We start from the raw sequence: 24,793 nt of genomic DNA on the forward strand, positions 1-24,793 counted from the left end.
GCGCGTGCCGGCAGGCTACGTGACCTACTGGTCCTCCCCGCCCCTTCGGGGATGGGGCGGGGCGGGTATTGCGAGTGACTCCGCCCCAGGCTGGCATTCCCGCCGCGTTGTAACACCAGGGAAGCGCGCCAAGATCTGGGCCTAGCAGTTATCGTCCCATTTTACAGATGAGGCGAACTGAGGCCAGTCCAGAGTCAAGGGGCGGTGGGAGGGGGTGGAGGCCGGCCGGGTGTCAAAACGGTTAGCACCGTGCCGGCCCCTAGTGGGGGCGGGAAAGGGTTGGTCTCCTTTCCTTTGGATTATGTTGGAATGGAATCCCTAAGAGGGCAGGAACTGTGTCATTTGGTGTTGTGCCCCGAGCACAGTGGGCACGCAGTAAATCATTTGACTCAATGACTTACTCCGGCCCTGCCTACCTCTCTAACTTCAACTTTGAGTCACCCAGCCTTCTCAAAAGCTTGTAAAAGAATCGGAGAAAGTCCAGACAGGAGGGGTATGATATGGAAAAGAGCACCCAGCCTGCACTTGTGCAGAGGAGTTAATCCAATTTACAGAAGAGGTGAAGAGAGACCAGCTAGGAGGCTTCAGTGAAACCCAGTGCAGGATGATGGTGGTCTAGGTTTAAGGGGTGGCAGTGGAGATAGAAGGGGAAATGTTTGAGATAGGTTTTGGAGAATTAAGGGGATTTGCTGATGGATTGCGGAGAAGGCAATGGCACCCCACTCCAGTACTCTTGCCTGGAAAATCCCATGGACAGAGGAGCCTAGTAGGCTGCAGTCCACGGGGTCGCTAAGAGTCGAGCACGACTGAGCGACTTCACTCTCACTTTTCACTTTCATGCATTGGAGAAGGAAATGGCAACCCACTCCAGTGTTCTTGCCTGGAGAATCCCAGGGACGGTGGAGCCTGGTGGGCTGCCGTCTATGGGGTCGCACAGAGTCGGACACGACTGAAGCGACTTAGCAGTAGCAGCAGCAGCAGCTGATGGATTGAAAGTAAGGAACGGAGCGAGAGGAAATGAAGAGGCAGTTCTTGAGTGGCTGATGGTGCTGGATATTGAAATGGGGAAAACTAGGAGAGAAATAGGTTTAGGTTAAGGGAATAAAGTGTTCTGTTTTTCTATTTATGATGTAAGTTATCTCTACAGATATGAGAGTCTGGAACTCAGCAGACAAACACATGGACTGAAGATGGGAATCCGGGCCATATAAATGGTATTTACAGCATTAAGAATGAAAGACATCACTTACGGTGAGAAAAGAAGCAAGCAGGACAGAGCCCTGAAGATCACCTGGACTTAGAGTTCTGGTATAAGAGGGAGGCCCTGCAAAGGAGAGGGGACTGGCCAGAGAAGCAGGAGGAAAACCATGAGGGACCCAGAAAGAACAGTGTTTCAGGAAGCATGGAGTCATCGGTTATGGCAAATACCACTGAGAGAAGAGCAATGTGGCTGTACATCAGAGAAATTGTACTTGAATTGACAGAGCGCTTTTGGTGGAGTGTAGGGACAGCTGGAGAACTGAGGAGAAGCAGAAGTGCAGGTAGGTAGTGTGCACAGACAATTCTTTCAAGACATCGAGGGGTGGAAGAGAAGAGCACAATGGTTAGGGACAGAGGAGGTGATTTCAGGGGATTTATTTGTCTAGAATGGATGACACATGAGCACATGTGTGCTGTTATTTGGGAGTGATCCAACAGAGAGCGAGAGATTTAATGAGCCCAGAGAGACAGGAGCAGTGACTTACAGAGGAAAGGCCTCAGAAAGAGAGAGGTATTTAAGATTGTTTATAAAAGCATACCTCAGACCAGCCAAAAAGCATACCTTTGTGACAGCTCAGACCAAAGACCCAGGAGCTCCACTGCAGAAGAAACAGCCACACTATTTCAGGGTAGCCACTGTTGCTTAGCAACCTGTGTTTAATAAGATGTTTCAACTGAATTCCTCATTAACTGCCACTTCAACTTAGGCTAACAGTTCACATCACTGGGACCTGCCTCAGCTTCCTTCCCTTCCCCAAAGCCGGGTACTTTTGTGGAAATGCCATGAAACTAGAAAGCTCAGGTTTCTGCTTTCTTCTACTGTTGGTGATATATCCATTGATATGTGAAAAATAATACATCACAGAGAAGATGGATTTAGGGACTCTCATTCCATCTTAAAGGGAGGTTGTTGAAAACTGCAGTGTTGAGGAACTTCCCTGGTGGCTCAGTGATTAAGAATCCTCCTTCCAACGTGAGGGATGCAGGTTCGATCCCTGGTTGGGGAACTAAGATCCCACATGCCACAGAGCAACTAAGCCAGCGTGCCCCAACTAACAAACCTGTGCACTCTGGAGCCCATGTACCACAATTAGAGAGTCCATATGCCACAACAAAAGATCCCACGTGCTGCAACTAAAACCCAGTGCAGCCAAATAATTTTTTTTAATTGCAGGGTTTATATTTCTAACTCAGGACTCTCTGGTGAACTCCACTACCTTCTTGCCCTCTTGGAGGCATATCAGGCTAAGCAGAATTCCTAATCCCCTCTATTCAACCACCCAAACTCACTTATTCCTTGTACAGTTTTTACCCACTACAGAACATGGTCAACCCATCTGACACATTTACCCAAAGTCATTCTGGATTCCTCCCTCTTCCAAACCTACTCCATACAGTTAATTACTACCTCCAACATACATCTCAAATTCTTCTACTTTTCTGCACGCCCTCTAAGTCTGCCCTGGTCCAAGTCACCACCATCCCTCCCCTGGATCAGTACAGGACCTTCTAACTGGTCCCCCCGCTGCTCTCTTGATCTACCTCCAGCACACTCTCCACGCAGCATCCAGGGAGTGCGCTCTTAAAATCTAAACAATCTACTCATTTCCTTAAAAATCTTTAAAGGTTTCTTCTTAAATTTTTCTGCCAACTGGAGCCCTTTACCTCCTCCTCTAAATTCTGTGTCTGGGAACTTCCCTGGTTGTCTATTGGCTAAGACTCCACAATCTCATGTTTTGTCATCTGTGTCTGAGCATACTTTTGCTTGCCTAAATACTAAGAAATGTTCACAGTCTCATTTCATTCATTTATTTTACCAATACTGAGTACCTACTATGTACCAGGCATAGTTCTAGGTACTAGAGAGACAGTAGTGAATAAGCCCTTCTTAAAGGAGGGTAGATACTGTTTAAGTTTTCTGGAACCTGGTAAAATTAGAGAATCTGTAAATCACTGGTATAGTTGTTGCTTGTTTGTCTTCCTCTTCTCCAACTTTGTAAAGTTTTCTAGATTCTAAACTTCATTGTGACTATGCTTACTTAATCGATTAAACTGGAACTATATACAAACTTTAGAGTCTCTAGGAAACAGTTTTTTGAGAAAAGTGAATTTGGGCCATTTTAAATGCTACTCTCGGAGAAGGCAATGGCACCCCACTCCAGTACTCTTGCCTGGAAAATCCCATGGATGGAGGAGCTTGGTAGGCTACAGTCCATGGGGTCGCTAAGAGTCGGACACGACTGAGCGACTTCACTTTCACTTTTCCCTTTCATGCACTGGGGAAGGAAATGGCAACCCACTCCAGTATTCTTGCCTGGAGAATCCCAGGGATGGGGGAGCCTGGTGGGCTGCCATCTATGGGGTCGCACAGAGTCGGACACGACTGAAGCGACTTAGCAGCAGCAGCAGCAAATGCTACTCTCTTCCTCTAACATCTTTATTTAAGGAAAGTGGGAACCCTGGAAAAAGTTACGTAAAATGTACTTATTTTTAAGTGCTTTTAAGTCTTCTATCCCCTGGTGGCTCAGACAGTAAAGCGTTTGCTTACAATGCAGGAGACCAGGGTTCAATCCCTGGGTTGGGAAGATCTCCTGGAGAAGGAAATGGCAACCCACTCCTGTATTCTTGCCTGGAAAATCCCACGGACAGAGAAGCCTGGTAGGCTACAGTCAGGGTCGCAAAGAGTCGGACACGACTGAGTGACTTCACTTTCACTTTCCACAATCTCAATGCAGGGGCCCAGGTTTGATCCCTGGTTAGGGAACTAGATCCCATGTTTAAGAACAGTTAAGAACTCGAATGCCTCAACTAAAGTTCCTTCATGCCACAACTAAAGATCCCCCATACTGCAACTAAGACCTGGTATAGTCAAATAAAAAAAATACATAATTTTTAAAAATACAGGATACCTTTTGGTGGCAGAAGAAGCAACAGTTCTCGTGGACAGCTTGGATATGTGGCTGGAGGTAGAAAGTTTTGAAGAAAACAAAGAAATTAAGAAAGACTTTCACATGTATCTGCTGCTGCTGCTAAGTCGCTTCAGTCGTGTCCGACTCTGTGTGACCCCATAGACGGCAGCCCACCAGGCTCCCCCGTCCCTGGGATTCTCCAGGCAACATGTATCTAGTGGACCTCAAATTTAGAAATATATTTAACACATGTCAAGGCCTACTTATTACATTTAGATTTCAAGAGTATAGTATAGCATAGGCAAAGAATATGGACTAAATCTTGAAATTCCAATCAAATATGATCTTAAAAAATGTCTAAACCCAAAGGACCACTGTTTCCTCATTTGTAAAACAGTGACTGATTGTCCCTGATTTAAGATGTTTGTGAAGCTCCATGATAGACTTTCCCTGATGGCTCAGTGGTAAAGTATCCGCCTGCCAATGCAGGAAACAGAGGAGTCTGATCCCTGGTCCAGGAAGATCCCACATGCTGTGGAGCATTAAGCCCGTGTGCCACAACTAATGAACTTGTGTCATAGAGCCTGTGCTCTGCGCAATAAGAAGCCCACGAATTGCAAGGAAGAGTAGCCCCCACTCCCTGCCAACCCCGACCTCTCTGTAACTAAAGTCCACACAGCAAGGAAGACTCAGCACAGACAAATAAATGAATAATTTTTTTTTAAAGCTCTACTACAGCACATAGAGGAGAAGGCAATGGCACCCCACTCCAGTGCTCTTGCCTGGAGGGTCCCATGGACGGGGGAGCCTGGTGGGCTGCAGTCCATGGGGTCGCTGGGAGTCGGGCGCGACTGGGCGACTTCAGTTTCACTTTTTCCTTTCATGGACTGGAGAAAGAAATGGCAACCCACTCCAGTATTCTTGCCTGGAGAATCCTAGGGACGGCAGAGCCTGGTGAGCTGCCGTCTATGGGGTCGCACAGAGTCGGACACGACTGAAGCGACTTAGCATAGCACAGCACCTAGAACTGTGAGTAAGGACCATTGTGGGAAATCCCAAAAGAACGAGGCTGCTGCTGCTGCTGCTAAGTCACTTCAGTCGTGTCCGACTCTTAGCGACCCCACGAACTGTAGCCTACCAGGCTCCTCTGTCCATGGGATTTTCCAGGCAAGAGTACTAGAGTGGGGTGCCATTGCCTTCTCCAAAGAACGAGGCAGAGAGCCTCGTATCTGAGGTTTATTTCAGGAGATGGTGATGCAAGGTAGAGTGTTGCAGAATTTTGAGCATGTAGGACATTTATACCATTGGGCCCAAGAGTATTCCAGTTTCTGCCTAAACAGGGAAAAGTCTGCTAGGCATCCTCGCACTAGGGCACATTCAATTTCTCATCAGGGAGAGGGCGAGGTTTTTCCTGGACGATGCCTGAACAGTACCTTCTTAGGTATTAAATAATTGTTTAATGAAGAACGGAGTCGGTGTGATAGCAAGAGGTTACCGTGAAAAAACAAGAACTATCCTCCCGGGCCGGGCAGGGCTGGGGCCGGGAAATTTTCACGTCGCCATAGCAACGACCCCCTGCACGCGCAGCCCAGAGGAAACTACAAGTCCCATAAGCACCCGCGGCTTCCCCGCCTCCAGGGAAGGCGGGGCTCAGGCGAGCGCGGAACCGGCTTTACCTCTTTCCTGCAGCGTGATTGGCCCTCAGCCCTGGGAGGCGGCCAATGAGTGCGCTTCGGGAGAGCACGAAGCCAATATGGCTTCCTGCACCTGGTGACGGTTGAAGAAACTGTTAGGTCTCATGGAGAAGCCCCGGGGTGTCGAGGTGAGAGGGAGAGGACTTCGCGTGACTCGGAAAGGGAACCCCGAGAGCCTTGCTCGGTGGGCCTTCGTTAGGCCTTTGAGCGACGCCTGGAGGGTGGAGGATGGAAAGATGGATAAACAGGTAGTTAGGCTGAGCAAGGCCAGAGGCGATTGGCGTCGCCTTTTGCTCCGGTTCTCCTGGGTCCGAGTGAGGTTGAAGGAGGAACAGCTTCACTGGCCTGGGGGAAGAGGAACTGGGTTCAGGATATGAGAGCTCCTGAATCTTCCTTCTCCCTCTTGTCTCATGGTGGCGTCTTTAGGGACTATGAGGCCTGTCACGTCCTGGTGGGAAGTAAAGGAAGATTAAAGTTTAATAAACACTCCGTATCTGGAGCGTTCCCATGCGTTATCTCCCACAATAACAAGCCCTGTGTTATTGTCTCTTTTTTTATGGATCATGCAGCTGAGCCTTGGAGAGGGTAGTGCTACTCCCCAGGAGGGTCACACAGCTGTAAAGTGAAGGAGATGGGCACTAAGTCTGTCAAGTTCCAAAACTCTCCCTGTTTTGCTTTTTCCACTCGTCCCACCACCTGTAACCCATACATCCTTTCACCATTTGGCTTCTGGTCACCTTATATTTGAGTTTCCTTTCTGGTACATTTGCAAGTGTAGTGTAAATATAAAGTGGAATCGCTCAAAAACTCTACAAGAGTAAAGAATCATCATCATCAGTGTGGAGTGTGAATCATAGTTTTAGAGCTGTCACTGACTGCTGGGAACAGAACTAGGCTTTACATAGTGCCTGGGTGCTCATAGCAGCTTTTTAAAGAAGGCTTGTTACAGCCATTGTACTGATGGAGAAACCGAGAGCCCTAAGTAGGAGAGCCTGGATTCCAACTCCAGCATATCGGATTTGAGAGCCCATGCTTTTAACCAGTAATGATCACCAGCATTTATTGAGACTTGCTGTGTTCAAGTCACTGTTCTGAGTGCTTTTCCCATATTAACCCTTACTTCTCCCCCAAAGCCTATGAAATAGGTGGGATTGTCCTCATTTACAGATGGGGAAACCGAGGCAGTGAGATTAAACTGTTGCAGGTCATATAGTAGGGATGGTTTTGGAGCCTTGGCCTAGAGCCCAAACGCTTCACACCTTTTCTGCTATATGCCAGGTAGATTCATATACAATACCTCATTTTACATTGCACATCTTTTGAGCCAAATATTTTTCTTGTTTTATAGATGAGAAAATTGAGACCCAGACAGGTTAAACAACTTGCCCAAGGACTCACAGCTAGTTAGGATCAGGGCTGAGTCCAAAGCTATGGTATGTCCCACAGTGCTAGTATGTCAGATCCTCTTTAGGGCAGTCTGGGCCCCAAATTAACTTTCGTCTGACTTAAATTGTTTTTGAGTTGAAATTATTTTGGTGTACATCTGCTGAAGGGGGGAGAATGAGTTTCTAAAATACATCTTTTCCAAAATGTCTTCATAAGGCACCATGTTTAGTATATTTTCACATCATTGTATTCTGTTTGAATTGTGGTAAAATGTCATCATGTATAAATCCACAGAGCACCCTGGTGAATTCCTAATACATGTTTCTGTCTTGCTAAGGTGTTCTTTTGGCTTGCAGTTGAGAAATGTATAAACAAGAGTAATGATCCTGGTGTTTTCGAAAGGGGTATTTGATTGCACCTGCCACTCAGCCCAGAAGCATTGACTTGACCAAGAACTGGAAAGGGAGTTGATAGCAGACCTGCAGCTTCCCTTTTCTTACAGTAAGCCAACCATGATTCCTTCTGCCTGCTTTGTGTCATCCTTTTCCTAGGAGACTCCGTCTTTAGAACCGATGGAGGAGGAAGAGGAAGACGATGACCTGGAGCTCTTCGGCGGCTATGACAGTTTCCGGAGTTATAACAGCAGTGCAGGCAGTGAGAGCAGCTCCTATCTTGAGGAGTCGAGTGAAGCGGAACATGAGGATCGGGAAGCAGGGGAGTTGCCCACCTCCCCACTGCATCTGCTCAGCCCTGGGACGCCCCGCTCCTTGGATGGCAGTGGTTCTGAGCCAGGTGCCTTCAAAGTGTCCCCCGAAGATAGGGAGGTTTCAGAGGCTGTGGATGGAGAGGGGGATGTAGGCCAGGTGGGCGGAGCTGTCCAGGTGTAAAGGGCTCTTTGATCTGATGTCTAAGGACCTGTGAGAGAGAGAGAGTCACCCCAAGTATCCCCAAGGTTTATTTCCTCGGCTACAGTCTAACTTCAAGTTGTGATTTCATTCTTTTCTCACAATTAATATTCATTCAGCACATATTAGATGCCGGTCATTAACATGATGGTGCTTTTGCGTTTGTGTAAGTAAGAATAGTTGGTGGATTTCTAAGGTGGGTGTTGAGAATATACGACACCTAACGTGATCTGGTTACTCTCTGGGAAGGGACAAGAAATAGCTTGTGATTTGGGAGTAAGAGGCAAGGAAATACAGAATTAAGTGACCTCCAGGTAAGAGGATGAGGGCAGATAAGAATCCCCATGAATAATCTGGAAGCCAGTTGGCTTCAGAGGTGTGATGCTTGCATAGCTGCTGGACCTCTGTGTCAGGGCCTCCAGTGTGGGGACTGCCTGTGCAAAGAGACAGATTAGATGGTCTGTGATGACACTCCTGTTTCCTGGTCCCTTTACTCTTTAGAAGAGGAGCATCTAATACTCTTTGCCTCTCCATTCATCCTGTCTTCTCTTCCTCTCTCCCCTTTTATTTTTATTTATTAAATTATTTATGTTACTGTTGGTTGCTCTGGGTCTTCATTGCTGCACGCGGGCTTTCTCTAGTTGTAGCAAACAGGGTTACTTCGTTGTGGTATATGGGCTTCTTGTGGTGGCTTTTCTTATTGAGGACCACAGGCTGTAGGCACACGGGCTTCAGTAGTTGCAGCACGTGGGCTCAGTAGTTGTGGGGCACGGGCTTAGCTGCATTGTGGCACATGTAATCTTCCCAGGCCAAGGATAAATCCGCCTCTCCTGCACCGGCAGGCAGATTCTTAGCCACTGTACCACCAGGGAAGTCCTAGTTCCCCTTTCTTTTATTTCTCTCCCTTTTGTCTTCTTCCAGTCATTCTCTAGAATCTTAGAACTAGAATGAACTATTAGAGACCATCTAGCTTGGGGATGCATGCACCTGGCCATACATTAGAATCATCTGGGGAACTTCTCATAGCCACTGACGTCTGTGTCCCAGCACAGATCAGGTCATTCTAATCAGGGCGTTTTTAAATGCTTTCCAGGTGATTCTAATGTGATATCAGGGATGAAACCTTGACCTAGTTCAGCCTCTTTAGAGATGAGAAAACAGGCCCACAGAAGTTAAATGATGTGGGTACATTTTTGTCTTCTCATTTTCCTCTTCACAAACTTTCCCCAGTTGTCCACATGGATTCTCCTTAGCCCTGCTGTTGATACACAGAGCCAGGGGATGCCACACAGCTTCAGGGGTACACACCCAAACTGCTTCCTCCTATTCCAGTTTTGTCAGCCTTAGGGGGTTAATGCAGTGCCTCAGGTTTGAAGGGCCCATCATTTTGTTTGAATTGGGGTGATAATCCAGGGAGTCACGTGCTAAATTCTCTTCCCAGCTGTCTGTGAGATGTGTGGGATCGTGGGTACCAGGGAAGCCTTCTTCTCCAAGACCAAGAGATTCTGCAGCGTCTCCTGTTCCAGGAGCTACTCCTCCAACTCCAAGAAAGCCAGTATCTTGGCGAGATTACAGGTGAGAGGCAGTCACTTGAAGACCCTTCCTGGGGCCATCAGTGCTGGCGAGGGGCCCAGAGGACTTGGGCAGGATGTTGCTTGTGGCCTTCTGAGGTTGTAAATGGCCTGGTATTTGTTATGCACCCATTTCTGGAGCTCAATAAGTTGCAGATTCATGGAGCTAACCCTTCACCTCCAACCCTCACCCCTCAGGGTCTGATGTGTCCTCAAAAAGTTCTCTTTTTGGCTGTGCTGCGTGGCAGTGGGATCTTAGCTCCCCAACCAGGGATGAAACCCATGCCCCCTGCAGTGGAAGCGCAGAGTCCTAACCACTGGGCTGCTCTCAATAAGTTGTAAACAAGAACTCTGTGGGGAGTCTGGCACCCATGTCTTCCTGCTGCACTTTTACAAATGCTCTGAAAGGAAGCTGGGAAATGGGCCACAAACTTCTCCATCCATGGTGGGTTTGAGAAGATGATGCCTCGTCTCTGTCTCCATTCCACAGGCAGCTGCCTAGAAAGTCTTACCAACCTCTAGTTAACTGTTGACATTTGTAGAACTCTGAGAAGGGGGAGGATTCTTGGACATGTGTTGTCTAACCCACATACTAATTGACAAGTGTGCTGAGGTCTGGAGAGGAAGAATGATTTACCTGTGGACTCTGTAGGAAGAGAACTGAGCTGAAACTGGAGCCTCATCTCGGGAGCCTGGCCTTGTGTCTTCACTATACTGGTTTGCAAACTTGACTACACATAGGGGTCACCTGGAAAGTTACAAAAATCACCTCATGAAGATTCTGGTTTAATTGGGAGGGAGCACAGCCTGGACATAGGGGGCTTTAATGAGTGCCCCAGGTAATTGTCCTGTGAAGCCTGATGTTTATTGTGGGTCTCAGCCCAGCTCTTCTAGTTAAAGCCTCGTGCACGTTATCTCTCACTCATGAGACAGTTACTGTTGTCTCCCTCACTTTGCAGATTTTAGTCAAGGCATAAGAAAGTCCTTCCCAGTGAGCTAATAATAACATTGTTATTAACTACAGTCTGGGGATACTTGAGAAGGGCTTGGCACCCTCAGTCTAACCAATGATTCCTAAAAAATGAATTTTTTTAATGAATTTTTAAAGATTCCTATTTCAAAGTCTCAAAAATTTTTACTAACTTACTCAGAGGTACACAATAAAATTGAAGAGCCAGGATTTGGCGCTAGGTCTGCGTGAAACTTCAATTCAATTCAGTCACTCAGTCGTGTCCGACTCTTTTCGACCCCATGGACTGCAGCACGCCAGGCCTCCCTGTCCATCACCCACTCACGGAGTTTACTCAAACTCATGTCCATCGAGTCGGTGATGCCATCCAACCATCTCATCCTCTGTCATCCCCTTCTCCTCCCGCCTTCAGTCATTCACAGCATCAGGGTCTTTTCAAATGAGTCAGCTTTAGCATCAAGTGGCCCAAGTATTGGAGTTTCAGCTTCAACATCAGTCCTTCCAATGAACACCCAGGACTTCTCTCCTTTAGGATGGGCTGGTTGGATCTCCTTGCAGTCCAAGGGACTCTCAAGAGTCTTCTCCAACACCACAGTTCAAAAGAATCAATTCTTTGGGGCTCAGCTTTCTTTATAGTCCAACTCTCAAATCCATACATGAGTACTGGAAAAAACATAGCCTTAACTAGATGGACCTTTGTTGGCAAAGTAATGTCTCTGCTTTTTAATATGCTCTCAATTCTTTGGGGCTCAGCTTTCTTTATAGTCCAACTCTCAAATCCATACATGAGTACTGGAAAAAACATAGCCTTAACTAGATGGACCTTTGTTGGCAAAGTAATGTCTCTGCTTTTTAATATGCTCTCTAGGTTGGTCATAACTTTTCTTCTAAAGAGTAAGTGTCTTTTTATTTCATGGCTGCAGTCACCACCTGCAGTGATTTTGGAACTTAAACCCACATTTTTTTATTTTAAATTTTGGCTTGCAGGATCTCAGTTCCCTGACCAGGGATTGAACCCAGGTCCATGGCAGTGAAAGCGCCAGATCCTAACCACTAGACCATCAGGGAACTCCCTAAAACCACACATTTCTATTTCATTGATCTCTTTTTTTAAACTTTTTACTTTGTATTACAGTAGCTTCCTTTGCGGCTCAGTGGTAAAGAATCTGCCTGCCAATGCGAGAGAGGCGGGTTTGATCCCTGGGTCAGGAAGATCCCCTGGAGAAGGAAATGGCAACCCACTCCAGGATTCTTGCCTGGGAAATCCCATGGACAGAGGAGCCTGATGGGCTACAGTCCATGGGGTTGCAAATGAGTCGGACACAACTGAGTGACTAAACAACAACATAGCCGATTAACAATGTTATGATAGTTTCAGGTGAACAGCAAAGGGATTCAGCCATACATACACGTGTATCCATTCTCCCCCAATCACTGATCTCTTTAATAAATTCTCTGGGCCTCTCTGATCAGTGTTTAAGCTACAAATTACTGTCCAGTTCTTCCCTATAGCTCAGATGGTAAAGAATCTGCCTCTGATGCAGGAGACCCGGGTTCGATCCCTGGGTCTGGAAAATCCCCTGGAGAAGGAAATGGCAACCCACTCCAGTATACTTGCCTGGAGAAAAATCCCATGGACAGAGGAGCCTGGAGGGCTACAGTCCATGGGTCGCAAAGAGTCGGACACGACTAAGCGACCAACACACACACAGGTCAGTGGCCTTTCACTCTGGGGTGGGACCCCTTTGAGCACCTCATAAACTCTGTTCTGTTCATGAGCCTTCTGAAGCCCCCTCTCTGCCATAAACCTGTAGGAGCACCAGAGGAAGCAGAAGGCTGAGAGCTGAGGCCAGCAGCAAGAGGTTCCTGGCAATAACTGGACTTAAAAGATGGAAAATGTATCCCTCCCTGCCCTCTGGCTCTGCCAACCCCTCCCCCTGCAGGTGAACAATGGCTAAGTGCCTGCTGAGTTCTGCACAATAGGTGACCCTCAGCCTTGCAACTCCCCCCGCCCCCAGCTAAGCATTATAATTGTTATTACCTTGATTTACAAGTGAAGAAACTGGAGTCCCTAAGAGGTTACATGGGCAGTCCAAATCCAGAGCCTTGTTATCAGCCTTTAGGCTACAGACAGGCTGTCGTCCCTCCAGGGAAAACCACCTACCAAGAAGGCCAAAGTCCTGCACAAAGCTGCCTGGTCTGCCAAAATTGGAGCCTTCCTCCACTCCCAGGGGACAGGACAGCTCGCTGATGGGACCCCAACCGGGCAGGACGGTAAGTCAGGGGGGACCGGTGCTCAGGAAGCCGGTGGGGTGTGGTGCCAGGACTGGGCGGGTGAGGCGGGGCGCTCCCTAGGAGCCAGGATTGGAGAAGGGGGCTAGCTAGAAAGGGCCAGCCTCACTTTAGACGGCATCTTCCTCACCTGGGAGTAACTGAAACGGCCCAGAACATCCCTCAATCACTCTTCTCTGAGCACTTAAAAGCCAAGAGTTAAGCAAAGCTTCCTTTGTTTAGCATTGCCTGTAGCCCTCTGGCTTTTGTCTCCCTGGGGCAGTGGAGACCTAGGGTGTGAAGAAGGGTGATGGGATAAGGGACTTCTCTCTCTTTCTGAATGTGAGTAGCTGTTTCTAAATAAATGTAGGCTGGAAGCTCTGCACTAGGTGGTCTGACACAGCTACCAGATCTGGGCTGGAGGGGCGTGCACCTCCCACCCATCTAGATTGGCTATGGCCAATGAGAGGTTGGGGGCGGTCTGAGGAATTTAAGCCGGAGGGTCTTTTCTCTTGGGGGAGGAAGATCAGACATTTCCCTCTGAGTGTTTCCTCTACTGAGAGTCTGGCAGCCTTTGGATGAGGTCCTACCCGTTCCGTCCCCATGGCCATTGGTGGGGCAGGTATGGGGCCAGCCTGGCCTGCGCGGTGGGTAAGGGGCCTGTGCTTCCGCTCCCCAGGCCCTGGTTCCTGGAGTGGCCACTGCTGGGGCGGGTATAGGGCAGGCCTGGGCTGCTCCCAGTTCTCAGGCCTGCCCGGGTTCCTGGGGTGGCTGCCACGAGAGCTCCCCACTTCGACCCCTCAACTCTGGTCCTCTTGGCTCTGCAGCGCTGGTCTTGGGTTTCGACTGGGGGAAGTTCCTGAAGGATCACAGTTACAAGGCTGCTCCTGTCAGCTGCTTTAAGCATGTGAGTGCCCTGGGCACGAGGGGAGGGCTGGCAGGGGTCTGGGCGCTGCCGCTGGCTCACCCACTTGCCTCACTGCTTTGGCACCGGGAGGGAACAGGATGAAGTCTGGGTGCTCGAAGCCCGGCTTTGCTGCTCGCTCTGGTTCACCTTCCTGTCCACTTTTTCTTCACCAAGTCCTCCCACAGACCCTCACCGAGAGCTTTGAGCACACCCCGCGGAGGTCCCCCCGAGGCCTATTCACATAATGGCACTTTGTACTTTGGTATCCAGAAGCCAACTGTGAGAATCCCCTTCTCTTTTCTCCCATTTTGAGTGCTTTCCTATTGACAGCTTGGTGCTTGTAAACTGCCCTGGGCCCACTGGCTCCTGGGAAGCAGATGTGGGTACCTCCTGGAACCCCTTCAAAGGCTCCCTGACTCCCTGTCACTGCGTACTCAGTTGCATCTGACTCCTTGAGACCCCGTGGACTGTAGCCCACCAGGCTCCTCCATCCAAGGTGTTTTCCTGGCAAGAATACTAGAGAGGGTTGTCATCTCCTCCAGGGGATCTTCCCAACCCAGGGATCGAACCCTGCATTGGCAGGCAGATTCTTTACCACTGAGCCACCTGGGAAGCCCTTCTGTCACTGAGAAGCGGCCAAGGATGAGACCTGGAGGCCTGGGCTTGGAGTGCAGACCTGAGCAATGGTCCCCCAGAGGTGCAGAGAGAAGCTGAGGGGGCTCTCTTTGTCTTTCAAGCCAATTTCCTAAACCCCAGGAAATCTGGAGAAGGCCTATTTATTTTATTTTGGCTGTACTGGGTCTTTGTTGCAGAGCACAGGGGCTTCTCGTTACAGTGCAAGGGCTTAGTTGCCCGTTGGCTTGTGGGTACCTAGTTCCCGACCAGGGATTGAGCTCACGTCCCCTGCACTGGCAGGCAGAGTCTTATCCACTGAACCACGAGAGAAATCCAACCGCCCGGGTTTGAGTGACGATTGAAGGAGGTGCTGTTTGTGCCTTAGAAGTGCCTGTCACGTAGTGAGAGTGGGAAACTGCCAGGTGTCTGCTGGCACCGGTGTGATGTACCTGAGGGGGTAACAACTAGGAGCCAGTCCTGTAGAGATTAGCAGGGCTGTCTGACACCCCTACTCCCATCCCCCGACTTGGCCCTTCACAGAGGTGGGCACATCGGTTCATCACTTCCTCCTTAGTCCTGGGCCTGGCCTTCCACACACAGTGGGGGGAAGCACTGAGGGGCAGAGGAGAAGAATACAGCGTCTCGTGAGGCCCTGCGGCCAGCTGCTCTCCTCTGCCCATCCAGGTGGCTCATTGTCCCCTTGGGCCCTCTCACCCCCATGCAGGTCCCACTCTATGACCAGTGGGAGGACGTGATGAAGGGAATGAAGGTGGAAGTACTCAACAGTGACGCCGTGCTCCCCAGCCGGGTGTACTGGATCGCCTCGGTCATCCAGGCGGCAGGTGGGTGCTCCTCTGGCCGAGGCGAGGTCAGGGGCTGGGGGCGACATCTCCAGATGGACAGGTAGTGTCGGAGCACACATCAGCTTCATAAAACAAAAAAACCCGCCCACTGGAGTTTCATTCTCCCTTCTTGCTATGCTTTCATGTTACCTACCTTGGAGGGGACCACAGAGCTTGGTGAGTTTGGAAACTCCCATTTTGAAGTTCATTCCAGGGTGGATCAGGCCATAAAAAATTACTCCCCCTACTGTGCCATACTGCTTTCCAAGTACATGGCAGGGGTTTGTTTCCACTCTGGCTGTTGTAGAAGGGTTTCTTGGAGTAGGCAGCAAAAGCCTGGTATAGGCTGGAGAAGCAAGAAGGCCTAAGAGTTCACTTCCCCTTTCTCCTGCTCAGGGTACCGGGTCCTGCTCCGGTATGAAGGCTTTGAAAATGATGCCAGCCATGACTTCTGGTGCAATCTGGGGACTGTGGATGTCCACCCCATCGGCTGGTGTGCCATCAACAGCAAGATCCTGGTGCCCCCACGGAGTGAGTTGATGAGAGTGCTACCCGTCCTGGTTCCTGTGGGCCCCTGGGAGAAGTCAGACCAGCCCAGAGCCCACCTGCCTCCTCGCTTCCTCTCCTCCCTCGTCCAGGTTGGGGAATCCAGGACTGCTGGCCTGAGAAGGCAGAAATATGTTATTGAGGCCCCTCTGCTGCTCTCTGGGGCAGACTGGCACCCGTCAGCAGAGTGGTGGCAGTCTGTATTCAGGATTCTTCTCTGTCTCCCCAGCCATCCATGCCAAGTTCACCGACTGGAAGGGCTACCTCATGAAACGCCTGGTGGGCTCCAGGACGCTTCCCGTGGACTTCCATATCAAGGTCTGGCAGAGCGCCCTGGGTTCTCCTAACTAGTCTCCTCCTGCCCCTTTCCCCTTCTGACTGTCCTTTGTGCTGCTCACTGGAGTATTTTTCCTAAGACCCCCTTGGTTTAGCCATCAGAGCAGCTCCAGATTCCTTTAAGTATGGGTGGTGGGCGTCATCTACCCTCCTGGCCTACCATCAGCTTCCTCCCTGCTCTGATCCAGCCTCATCGTCGGTCATGTTGCTTTGTCTGCCACAGGCTCTTCCAGATCCTTCCCTTTGCTCTTAGCATTTTCAGGAGCATTCATTCAACTGGGCTTCCCAGGTAGCACTAGTGGTAAAGAACCTGCCCCCAGTGCAGGAGACCTCTAGACCTCTATTCATTCAATAGATTTGATTAAGTGCTTGTTGTATACAAGGCACTGCCATCTGGCACTCTCCCCCTCCTGGTGGGATTTGGAATTGCACTGCTCAGTCCTCACCACCACAAAGAAAACTGGAATGGCTCTCCCTGAGTCCTCAGTGCCCCGGTGCTGGAAAAGCCCCACAGAGCTTCCGTACCCATTCTCTATCCCAGGCAGGACAGCACCAAAATCTCGGCAGACAGAACCGCCTGTCTCTTCACCCAGGCCCCACCACCGGAGCTTTAGAGTGGCTGTGGGCATCTTGGTCACTGTCCTTGGCTGTGTCCAAGGGGCAGGCGTTACTGCTGAGGTGCTAGGAGAGCCGTTCAGGGCTGAAATTAGAGGTATCGAGGCAAAGGGTGCACAGTTAGTGAGTGCTGTTGGCAGGGACCGGAAGGTAGAGAGCACTGGGAGGACTCGTGTGATCAGAGTGCAGATCCCTGAAAGAGCACAGAGCGGGACCCCAGGACCAAATTTGTGGCTCAGCTCTGGGACTAATGACCCCATGTGACTCCAGGTGAGCCACACGACCTCCCTGGGGCACCTGTTTCCTTAATCTGAAAAGCAATCTGTGATTCCCATCACAATGACTTGCTGGCATTTTGTTGCACACATTGTAAACATTCTATCATCCCAGGAACTTGGGAGCCAGGGTAGAACCTGGTGGGCAGGAGGGGCTCCTCTGCCGGCTTCCTCCCCCCAAGTCCCCCCACCCCCGACCCCATCCCATCCTCTGGTTACTCCCAAGGGACAGGACAGGACTGTGGGAGGGAGGGACCGACCCCAGCAGGCCTGTGTTCTGATGTCATTGTAGATGGTGGAGAGCATGAAGTACCCCTTTCGGCAGGGCATGCGGCTGGAGGTGGTGGACAAGTCCCAGGTGTCCCGGACCCGCATGGCCGTGGTGGACACAGTCATCGGGGGTCGCCTGCGGCTCCTCTATGAGGATGGCGACAGCGACGATGACTTCTGGTGCCACATGTGGAGTCCCCTGATCCACCCTGTGGGCTGGTCCAGGCGAGTCGGCCACGGCATCAAGCTGTCAGGTTAGCCGAGTCCCTGGCCAGCATGGGCTTGGGTCGGGAGGGGGCACATCTCTGCACCCCACAACTACTCTGAGTAATGGGGGCAGTCATCTTTACCCTGAGGATGGCAGGACTTGACCAAGTGTCCCGAGGGGTTGAGTGATTTGACCAAAGACACTCAGCCTGAAGTGTGTTGTGTGTGTTAGTTGCTCAGTCGTGTCCAACTGTGTGATCCCATGGACTGTAGCCTGCCAGGCTCTTCTGTCCATGGAATTCTCCAGGCAAGAATACTGGAGTGGGTTGCCATTTCCTTCTCCAGCCTGAAATGGTAAAAGTTAATTTGCACCTAGAGGCTCCAGGCCACATCCTCTCCTTGCGATGTGAGAGGAGTCTGGGTCCTCAGGGCTGAATAGTTCCGACAGAGAGCTCCTGGTGGGGGGCTCGGGGGCTGCTGAGCAGCCCCACATTCTGGAGGAGGCGTGGAGATGGTCATGTTAGCAGCTTCAACTTCCTTCTCCCCCTTCCTCCCTCCACTGTCTCCCTAAAAGAGAGGCGCAGCGACATGGCCCACCACCCCACCTTCCGGAAGATCTACTGTGATGCTGTTCCTTACTTGTTCAAGAAGGTGAGGCCCAGCCCTGGGCACTGTCCCTTGGCCGCAGGCCCACTCCAGATCTGAGGCCCCGGATCTCCCCTCCCCTCCCCGTTTCCTTGCCAGGCTGACAGCAGCTGAGGCCTCTTTCCCACCACTCCCCAAGTCAGCCCAGAGATTGCTCAACTGCCCTGTTCCTTTAAGGTTCGAGCTGTCTACACGGAAGGTGGCTGGTTTGAGGAGGGGATGAAACTGGAGGCCATTGACCCCCTGAATCTGGGCAACATCTGCGTGGCAACCATCTGTAAGGTGAGCCTGGGCGCCCTCCGGCCTCCAGCAGGGCTTCCTGTGGACAGGGCAGTGGCAGAGCGCCCCCTACTAGCTGCTCCTGAGTGGCCTGGTTTTCGGGCACAGAGACTTAGCTCCTGGCTCGGAATCTGCTTTCTTGTCAGGATCAGAGGCTTGCCAACCCTATGGGCTGGTCCAGGTGTGTCGGCCACCGTATCAAGCTGTCGGGTTAGCCGAGTCCCTGGCCAGCCACCCGTGGGTGCTGCTGAATACCTGGCCTGAGCCTGGTCCTGGGTCAAGTGTAGGCCTTCCCGCCACTGCCTGCTGTCCCCTTTGGGGGCTGGCGTTGCTGCAGACCTCGGTTACTGCTGCAGCCTGAGGAGCCAGCAACCACCCCTCGGCTCTCCTGGGGACACGCCGATTTGTCCATCTAGCAAACCTCCAGGCTGGGCCCCCGTGTTCACCCCTGAGAACACAGTGGCAAAAGGATGGACACAGTTCCTGCTGGCACAACATGTGGTGTCCATTGAGGGAGTCAGGAAGATCCCCTGGGAGGGGAAGAATTCTCCAGTATTCTTGCTTGGAGAATCCCATGGACAGAGGAGCTTGGCAGGATGTAGTCCATATGGGGTTGCTGAGTCTGACATGACTGACCACACACGAGGAAGCTAGATGATTTTACCATTATGGGTTACGTGAGTGCTGAGTGCTCTGAAAAGCAGCTCCATCCTCGTATCCCTATCCTGTCACCTCACCCTGGGATGGGGTGCAGTTTAGAACACCAGGTTCTGTCTGTTGCCCTCTCCGCCACCACTAGGTCCTCCTGGACGGTTACTTGATGATCTGTGTGGATGGGGGCCCCTCCACAGATGGCTCTGACTGGTTCTGTTACCACGCCTCCTCCCACGCCATCTTCCCAGCCAGCTTCTGCCAGAAGAATGACATTGAGCTCACACCCCCGAAAGGTAAGACTGGCATACAGTTGGGGGGAGCAGGGTTGAGGCCACAGGCCAAGCCAGACCCCCGGAGCTTGAAGTCTGAGTGGCCTGGAGAGGTGACAGCACTCCCCAGGGTCACCACTAGCCCTTAATCCAGGCTGGCTTGGCCCCACGGCCCCACGTGGCTTGGTGAGCAGAGCTCCCACCTGTCCTTTTGGGCAGTGAGCACCCTGTACCACAGGACCATGGTCCTAGAGCAGGTACCACCCTGGGGAGGAGGGAAGAAGGTTGCTGGAGAGACTTTGGGCTAAGTCCTGATGGAGCTGCAGGAGTCCCTTTGGCACTGTGGGGGGCCTTCCAGGACTCCCCCTCACCTCCCTCCCTCCTCATCTCCGCCTTCCACTCCAGGGTACGAGGCTCACACTTTCAGCTGGGAGGCCTACTTGGAGAAAACCAAGGCGAAGGCAGCTCCATCGAGACTCTTCAACATGGTGAGGAGACCAACCCTGCCCACCACCACCCAAGGTGGCGATTCCAACCCTTTCTCAAGTTCCTGCTGCTAAGATCAGCTGTTTTGGGGAGAAGTCCCAAACTCTGATGCGGATGCGTGCTGAACAGTCAGCCAGTCCCTTTCCCAGAGGGGCTGGTGCCTGGGATCACAGTGCAGAGGGTTCCTGGTCTGAGGACCTGCCCGCCAACCCCCGCAGACAGGCTCAGACCCGCTCCCACACCCAGGGCTGCCCCGCCAGGGTGGGGACCTAGCTGATTTGCTCGGCCTTCATCTTTGTCCCAGGACTGCCCCAATCACGGCTTCAAGGTGGGCATGAAGCTGGAAGCCGTGGACCTGATGGAGCCTCGGCTCATCTGCGTGGCCACCGTGAAGCGGGTGGTGCACCGACTCCTTAGCATCCACTTCGATGGCTGGGACAGCGAGTATGACCAGTGGGTGGACTGCGAGTCCCCGGACATCTACCCCGTTGGCTGGTGTGAGCTCACCGGCTACCAGCTCCAGCCACCTGTGGCCACAGGTCTGGGCTCTCCTAGCCCTAAGGGGCTCTTGACTTTTCTTTTTCCTTCCTGCCAACCACCCTCCACCCCACCCCACCTGCCGCACACCCACCTTGGGCCCTCTGGCATGAGATCGAGCATCTCCTGGACCACTTCTAGGGAGAGAGTGGCCCTGGTCTCCCCCTCCTGCTCCTGACTTCTCTGTCTCCCTCTCCCTCTGGCCTGCAGAGCTCCTTCCTTGACCTTGCCCACTCTGTCATATGCTCGTGCCCTTGTGCACCAGGTAAATCCCCCAGGCCCCTCTGAGCACCTGGTGATGCGGGTGGGAAGAAGGGACAGCTGTCATCCAGTCCCTCCCCGCAGCCTCCTCCGCATTCTCACGGCCCAGCTCTGGCTTTCCTTCAAGGGCGGCCCCTGGGTAAGGGAGGCCGGTGAGGGGTGGGCAGGAGTCTCGGGATGTACCTGCAGCCTGTGTCCTCTCAGAACTCTCTTCTCACCTCATGTCCGTGTCTTTCAACAATAGAGCCCACCACACCTCTGAAAGCCAAAGAGGCCACCAAGAAGAAAAAGAAACAGTTTGGGAAGAAACGTAAGTGATGCTCTAAAGCTGCCCAGCTGGGATGGAACCTGGGATCAGCTGAGCCTGTGTCCCTGGGCGGCGGTCACTACCCAGATCAGTCACACTCTTTTCATGGTCCCACCGCTCCTTTGCCCTTTGCCCCAGGAGCCCATCCATCACCCTGTGTCTTAGGGACCCAGAGCACAATTAGGGAGTCTTCTGGTCTCTGGCAATGGTCAGGATGCTGAGGAAAAGACACAAGAGACTGTGTGGGTTGGAGCAGGGGTCAGGGTGGCCTGGTCTCTGAGGCCTTGTGCAGCTGCGGTGTATGAAAGGAAAAGGTGGAAGAGCAAACAGACGGAAGTCATTCTCTCATGATCCCCAGGGGGAGGGAGCAAGGGCGACCACCGAGCTTGGGGACCTCCCACAGGCCGGCCCAACCTCAGCAGGCCTCAGGCTGAGCTGCGGTGAGCTAGACTCCCCGCCGTGGTCTCCGCAGAAGAGAGGATGTCCTGAAAGGGAACCGAGAGGAAACAGACGCGGTCCCTGGGCAGGTTAAGATCCTGTGAGGGCGTGGAGTGGATCGAGTGGCAGGACCCTGTGCCGTTGAGACTCAGGGCTGGGGAGGCACACTGACCCCTTACTGGAGAGAAGCTGGGCGCCTCGGGCACACAGCCCTGAGGGGTGAAGTCAGAGTTCGGGCCTCGGGCCTCCCCAGCTGCACCTTCCCCTCTGCTGGGCTGCCCGACCGCTGTTTCATGTGGATACAGCCCTCGCCTGGATTGAATTCTGTTTTTATTCCAAGGAAAAAGAATACCACCGGCCAAGACGCGGCCCCTCAGACAGGGGTCCAAGAAGGCCCTGCTGGAAGAGGACCTGCAGGCGGCAGAGAAGGTCCCATCGGAGCCCACCCCTGATGAGAGTAAGAGCCTCTCGGGCGGGGCCGAGGTCGGTCCTCTCCTTCCCCACCTGGGCACAGAAGAGCAGAGTCAGGCTTGAAGGGCATTTTCTGGACACCGAGCAACGTTTCTCAGACCACCGGGCCTGGAGGGCTTCCCAGACACCCGCCCCCAGCTCTGAATGGAGCCGAGCACTGGCCTGGCCCTCTCCACCCCCAGCCCCAGCCCTTAGCAGGGTGGGCTGCCTGCCGGGCTGGTGGGACAGGGCCCTAGGCCTTGGCTACTGCTTGCCTGCCCCACAGAGGGGAAGGGGCTCTCCTCGCCAACCCCGAGGGCCCCTGTCTGTAGGAAGCCTGGTTCCTTCTCCAGATCCTGAGCTCCATGCATCTCTCCTTCTTGCCCCGCACCTCTCTTCCTCTTCAGTCATCACCGTGCGTGTGAAGGAAGAGCACCTGGACGTGGTCACAGCCGACAAGGCTCCGAGTCCAGAGCTGCCTGTCCCCGTCGAGAACATCAAACAGGAGACGGACGACTGAGCCTTGCTCGCTGCCAGCTGGAAGCCAGCCTAGGGCGCCTCTCTTGCCACCATGCCAGCCTACTTTACTTTGGAGACTGAGCCTTTTTGCATAAATTTTCTCTGGTGCTGTGGGGGCCGGGCACCCAAGGAGCAGCCAGGGTCTCCTCTGACCCACCCTCTGGCCTCTGCCCTCCTCTCAGCAAGGCCATGTGACGGGGGCTGCCTGCGAGCAGCTCCCTCTCCAGCTAGAGTTCCTGAAGCTCTTCCTCCCTAGTCCCCTCCACCACCACCCCCCCGACGCTGCTCCATTGCCAGGGTGGGTGGGGGCTACACACAGGAGACAAGGAGGCTAGTGGTTAGGCCCGAGCAGATCTCGAGGTGGGGACAGACGGCCACCTGCCTGACGTGAGTGGTGTGAGGGGTACAGCCTCTGCCCCAGACACCATGCGGAACAGCCCCTCCTGCCTCCTGGGTTGGGGCTCTGCTCCTCCTGGCACCCCCAGGAGGTTGGGGAGCCCTGTGCTGGTGCCCAGCTCTGGCAGGCAGCTGAGCAGCAGTAACCAGCATGTAAGTCCCGGTGACTTGTGAGGTGGCCTTGACCTGTTTTCCCTTGGCATTGACTCCATTTCCAAGAGGAGCAGAGGCAAGGTCTGCTCCCTGGGAAAGGGAGCTTGCCAGGGCCTCAGGTGGGGGAGACCACACCAGTCCCTGTGCCATGGGAAGGGGGGGTCGGTGTGTGTGTGTGCACGTGCGTGTGCACACGCATGCAAGTATCCCCTGAGAGAAGGTGCCACCAGTGTTGAATTTAACCCACTCTGGAGCCCAGCTGGACTAGGACCTGTCCTTTTCTTTCTCCCTTTCTCCATTAACCAGGAACAGGTCTGGCCTTGCCAGAAAGTCTCGGGGCCTCGACACGGGATGGTCCGCCCTGCTGGCTGACGTGGTCCTGTAGGAGCTCCTGAAGGCAGGGACATCTTGGTCCTTTTTCTCACTGTGCATGTTCTTAACTCCATAATGTATTTTGATTCCGCTGCTCCTCTGAAAGCCATTCTAGAAGTTCACCTAGCATCTGCCCACATTTCAGCTGCTGCTTTTCCGCAGTTAAGTCTCCTTTGAAGCTGTCTTCTTCCTCTGATCCACCCTCTCTTCAGGAGACCTCGGAGGTAACTGGCTGCTATCCTCAGCCCTTCTCTTTGCTTCCACGTGTTTGAGTAGGGATAGCACGGCTGGGTGTGCCCCTGTGTCACGGCCCATGCTTGCCAGGTGGGGTGCTGACCTTGGGTGTGTTGAGGACCCTGCTGTTGGGTGTCATCCCAGAGATGGGCGACCAGCCCAAGGGGAGCCAATTTCAGTTCAGAGAGAACCAGATCTTTTGTCCTTTCCTAAAGGCACTGTGCAGGCCCACATGGAATAGAAACAAGGCCTAGGAAGCCCCCTCTTGCAGCCTGAATTCCCCTAAATGCGACAGGGGCTGTGCCTCCCCTCACCCCACCTCATGGTGAGGGGTGGGTGTGGCTTGCAGTTCTACAGCCTGCTCGCATCGCCTGCCTTTGTTGAGGGTGACTTGCTCAGCTGAGAAGAATCATTGTCCCCTATGCTTTTGCCCTTAAAGGATCAAGTTCTGACTGAAGAGCTTCTGGGGTGATGGGACTTGTTTGGCTTCAGTTTTGCTTCTTCCTGAGTGAAGAAGTTGATGTCCACAGTGCCTGGGCACAGCAGGCAGGGCTAGAGGACAACTTGAGCCGCTGTCCCAGCCCCAGATGGGCCTCCCACACTTAAACCCTATGCGATGATTAAATCCCTCTCTTGCTGCGTCAGTCTGTCAGTGCTCCTTCTGTTCTGATGCGCCACCCCACCAGCTCGGCTACAGAGACTGAGAGAGCTCACCCATGGAGAGTGCAGAACAGTACATGTCTCCACAGCAATACGGTATGTTATTTGTCCCTCCCCTCCCCTCCCAGGACCCCGAGCTCCCCAAAGGCCCAGCCCATGTCTTCATGCCCCTCGTGCCCAGCACAAAGGTACCCTCAGCGAGGGTATGACCAAGTGTACATACATCCCTGGGACCTAGAGGTTAGTCAGTCACAGATGGAAGGGTTGACCTCCAGGACGTTTTAGCTCAAGGCACAGAATGAACTTTGTCCCTCCACTGCCCTTGCCCTTGGATGGGACTAAAAGTCTTGAAGTTCCACAGCAGTGGCGGGGGTCAGGGAGTGGGGGAACACCTGAGGCTGGAAGACGTCCTGAGGAACAGAAACCTCCACTCCTTGCCCACTGCCTGACGGCCTGCAGTGAGCGGCTTCCTGGTGCAAACACTGGTGGTCCCCCCTGCACCTTCCTTAACTGTCACCCCGTTGGACCCTTGGCTGCTCGAGGGACAGGGAAGC

At 52.5% G+C, this 24,793-nt stretch overlaps 1 protein-coding gene and 1 non-coding gene across 51 annotated transcripts in view; one reads left to right on the forward strand and one right to left on the reverse strand.

Moving 5' to 3' along the window:
* The window catches only part of L3MBTL2 (L3MBTL histone methyl-lysine binding protein 2), a 27,255-nt gene continuing 2,462 nt past the window's right edge, over window positions 1-24,793 (forward strand). Inside the window, exons 1-20 of one of the 50 annotated variants that reach the window (XR_014081536.1) lie at window positions 1-109; window positions 1,136-1,541; window positions 7,801-8,041; window positions 9,596-9,729; window positions 12,846-12,969; window positions 13,794-13,873; window positions 15,213-15,330; window positions 15,727-15,861; window positions 16,106-16,194; window positions 17,395-17,626; window positions 18,154-18,230; window positions 18,402-18,506; window positions 19,303-19,450; window positions 19,832-19,914; window positions 20,217-20,451; window positions 20,660-20,714; window positions 20,955-21,020; window positions 21,796-21,912; window positions 22,313-23,569; window positions 24,019-24,223. Coding sequence is in view for 10 of the 50 variants with exons in the window: in XM_081587619.1 (XP_081443745.1) it covers window positions 5,968-6,111; window positions 7,801-8,041; window positions 9,596-9,729; window positions 12,846-12,969; window positions 13,794-13,873; window positions 15,213-15,330; window positions 15,727-15,861; window positions 16,106-16,194; window positions 17,395-17,626; window positions 18,154-18,230; window positions 18,402-18,506; window positions 19,303-19,450; window positions 19,832-19,914; window positions 20,217-20,451; window positions 20,955-21,020; window positions 21,796-21,912; window positions 22,313-22,425 (2,241 nt within the window). In the remaining 40 variants the exon portion in view is untranslated. The other 49 variants (XR_014081547.1, XR_014081539.1, XR_014081544.1 and 46 more) reach the window with 49 other exon arrangements.
* Window positions 11,691-11,763, reverse strand: TRNAE-UUC (transfer RNA glutamic acid (anticodon UUC)). Its single transcript has one exon. It is a non-coding gene; the product is annotated as a tRNA-Glu (tRNA).

Source organism: Giraffa tippelskirchi, chromosome 4 (assembly GCF_054371585.1).
Source record: "Giraffa tippelskirchi isolate mGirTip1 chromosome 4, T2T-mGirTip1v1.2.pri, whole genome shotgun sequence".
Classification (NCBI taxonomy): Eukaryota; Metazoa; Chordata; class Mammalia; order Artiodactyla; family Giraffidae; genus Giraffa; species Giraffa tippelskirchi.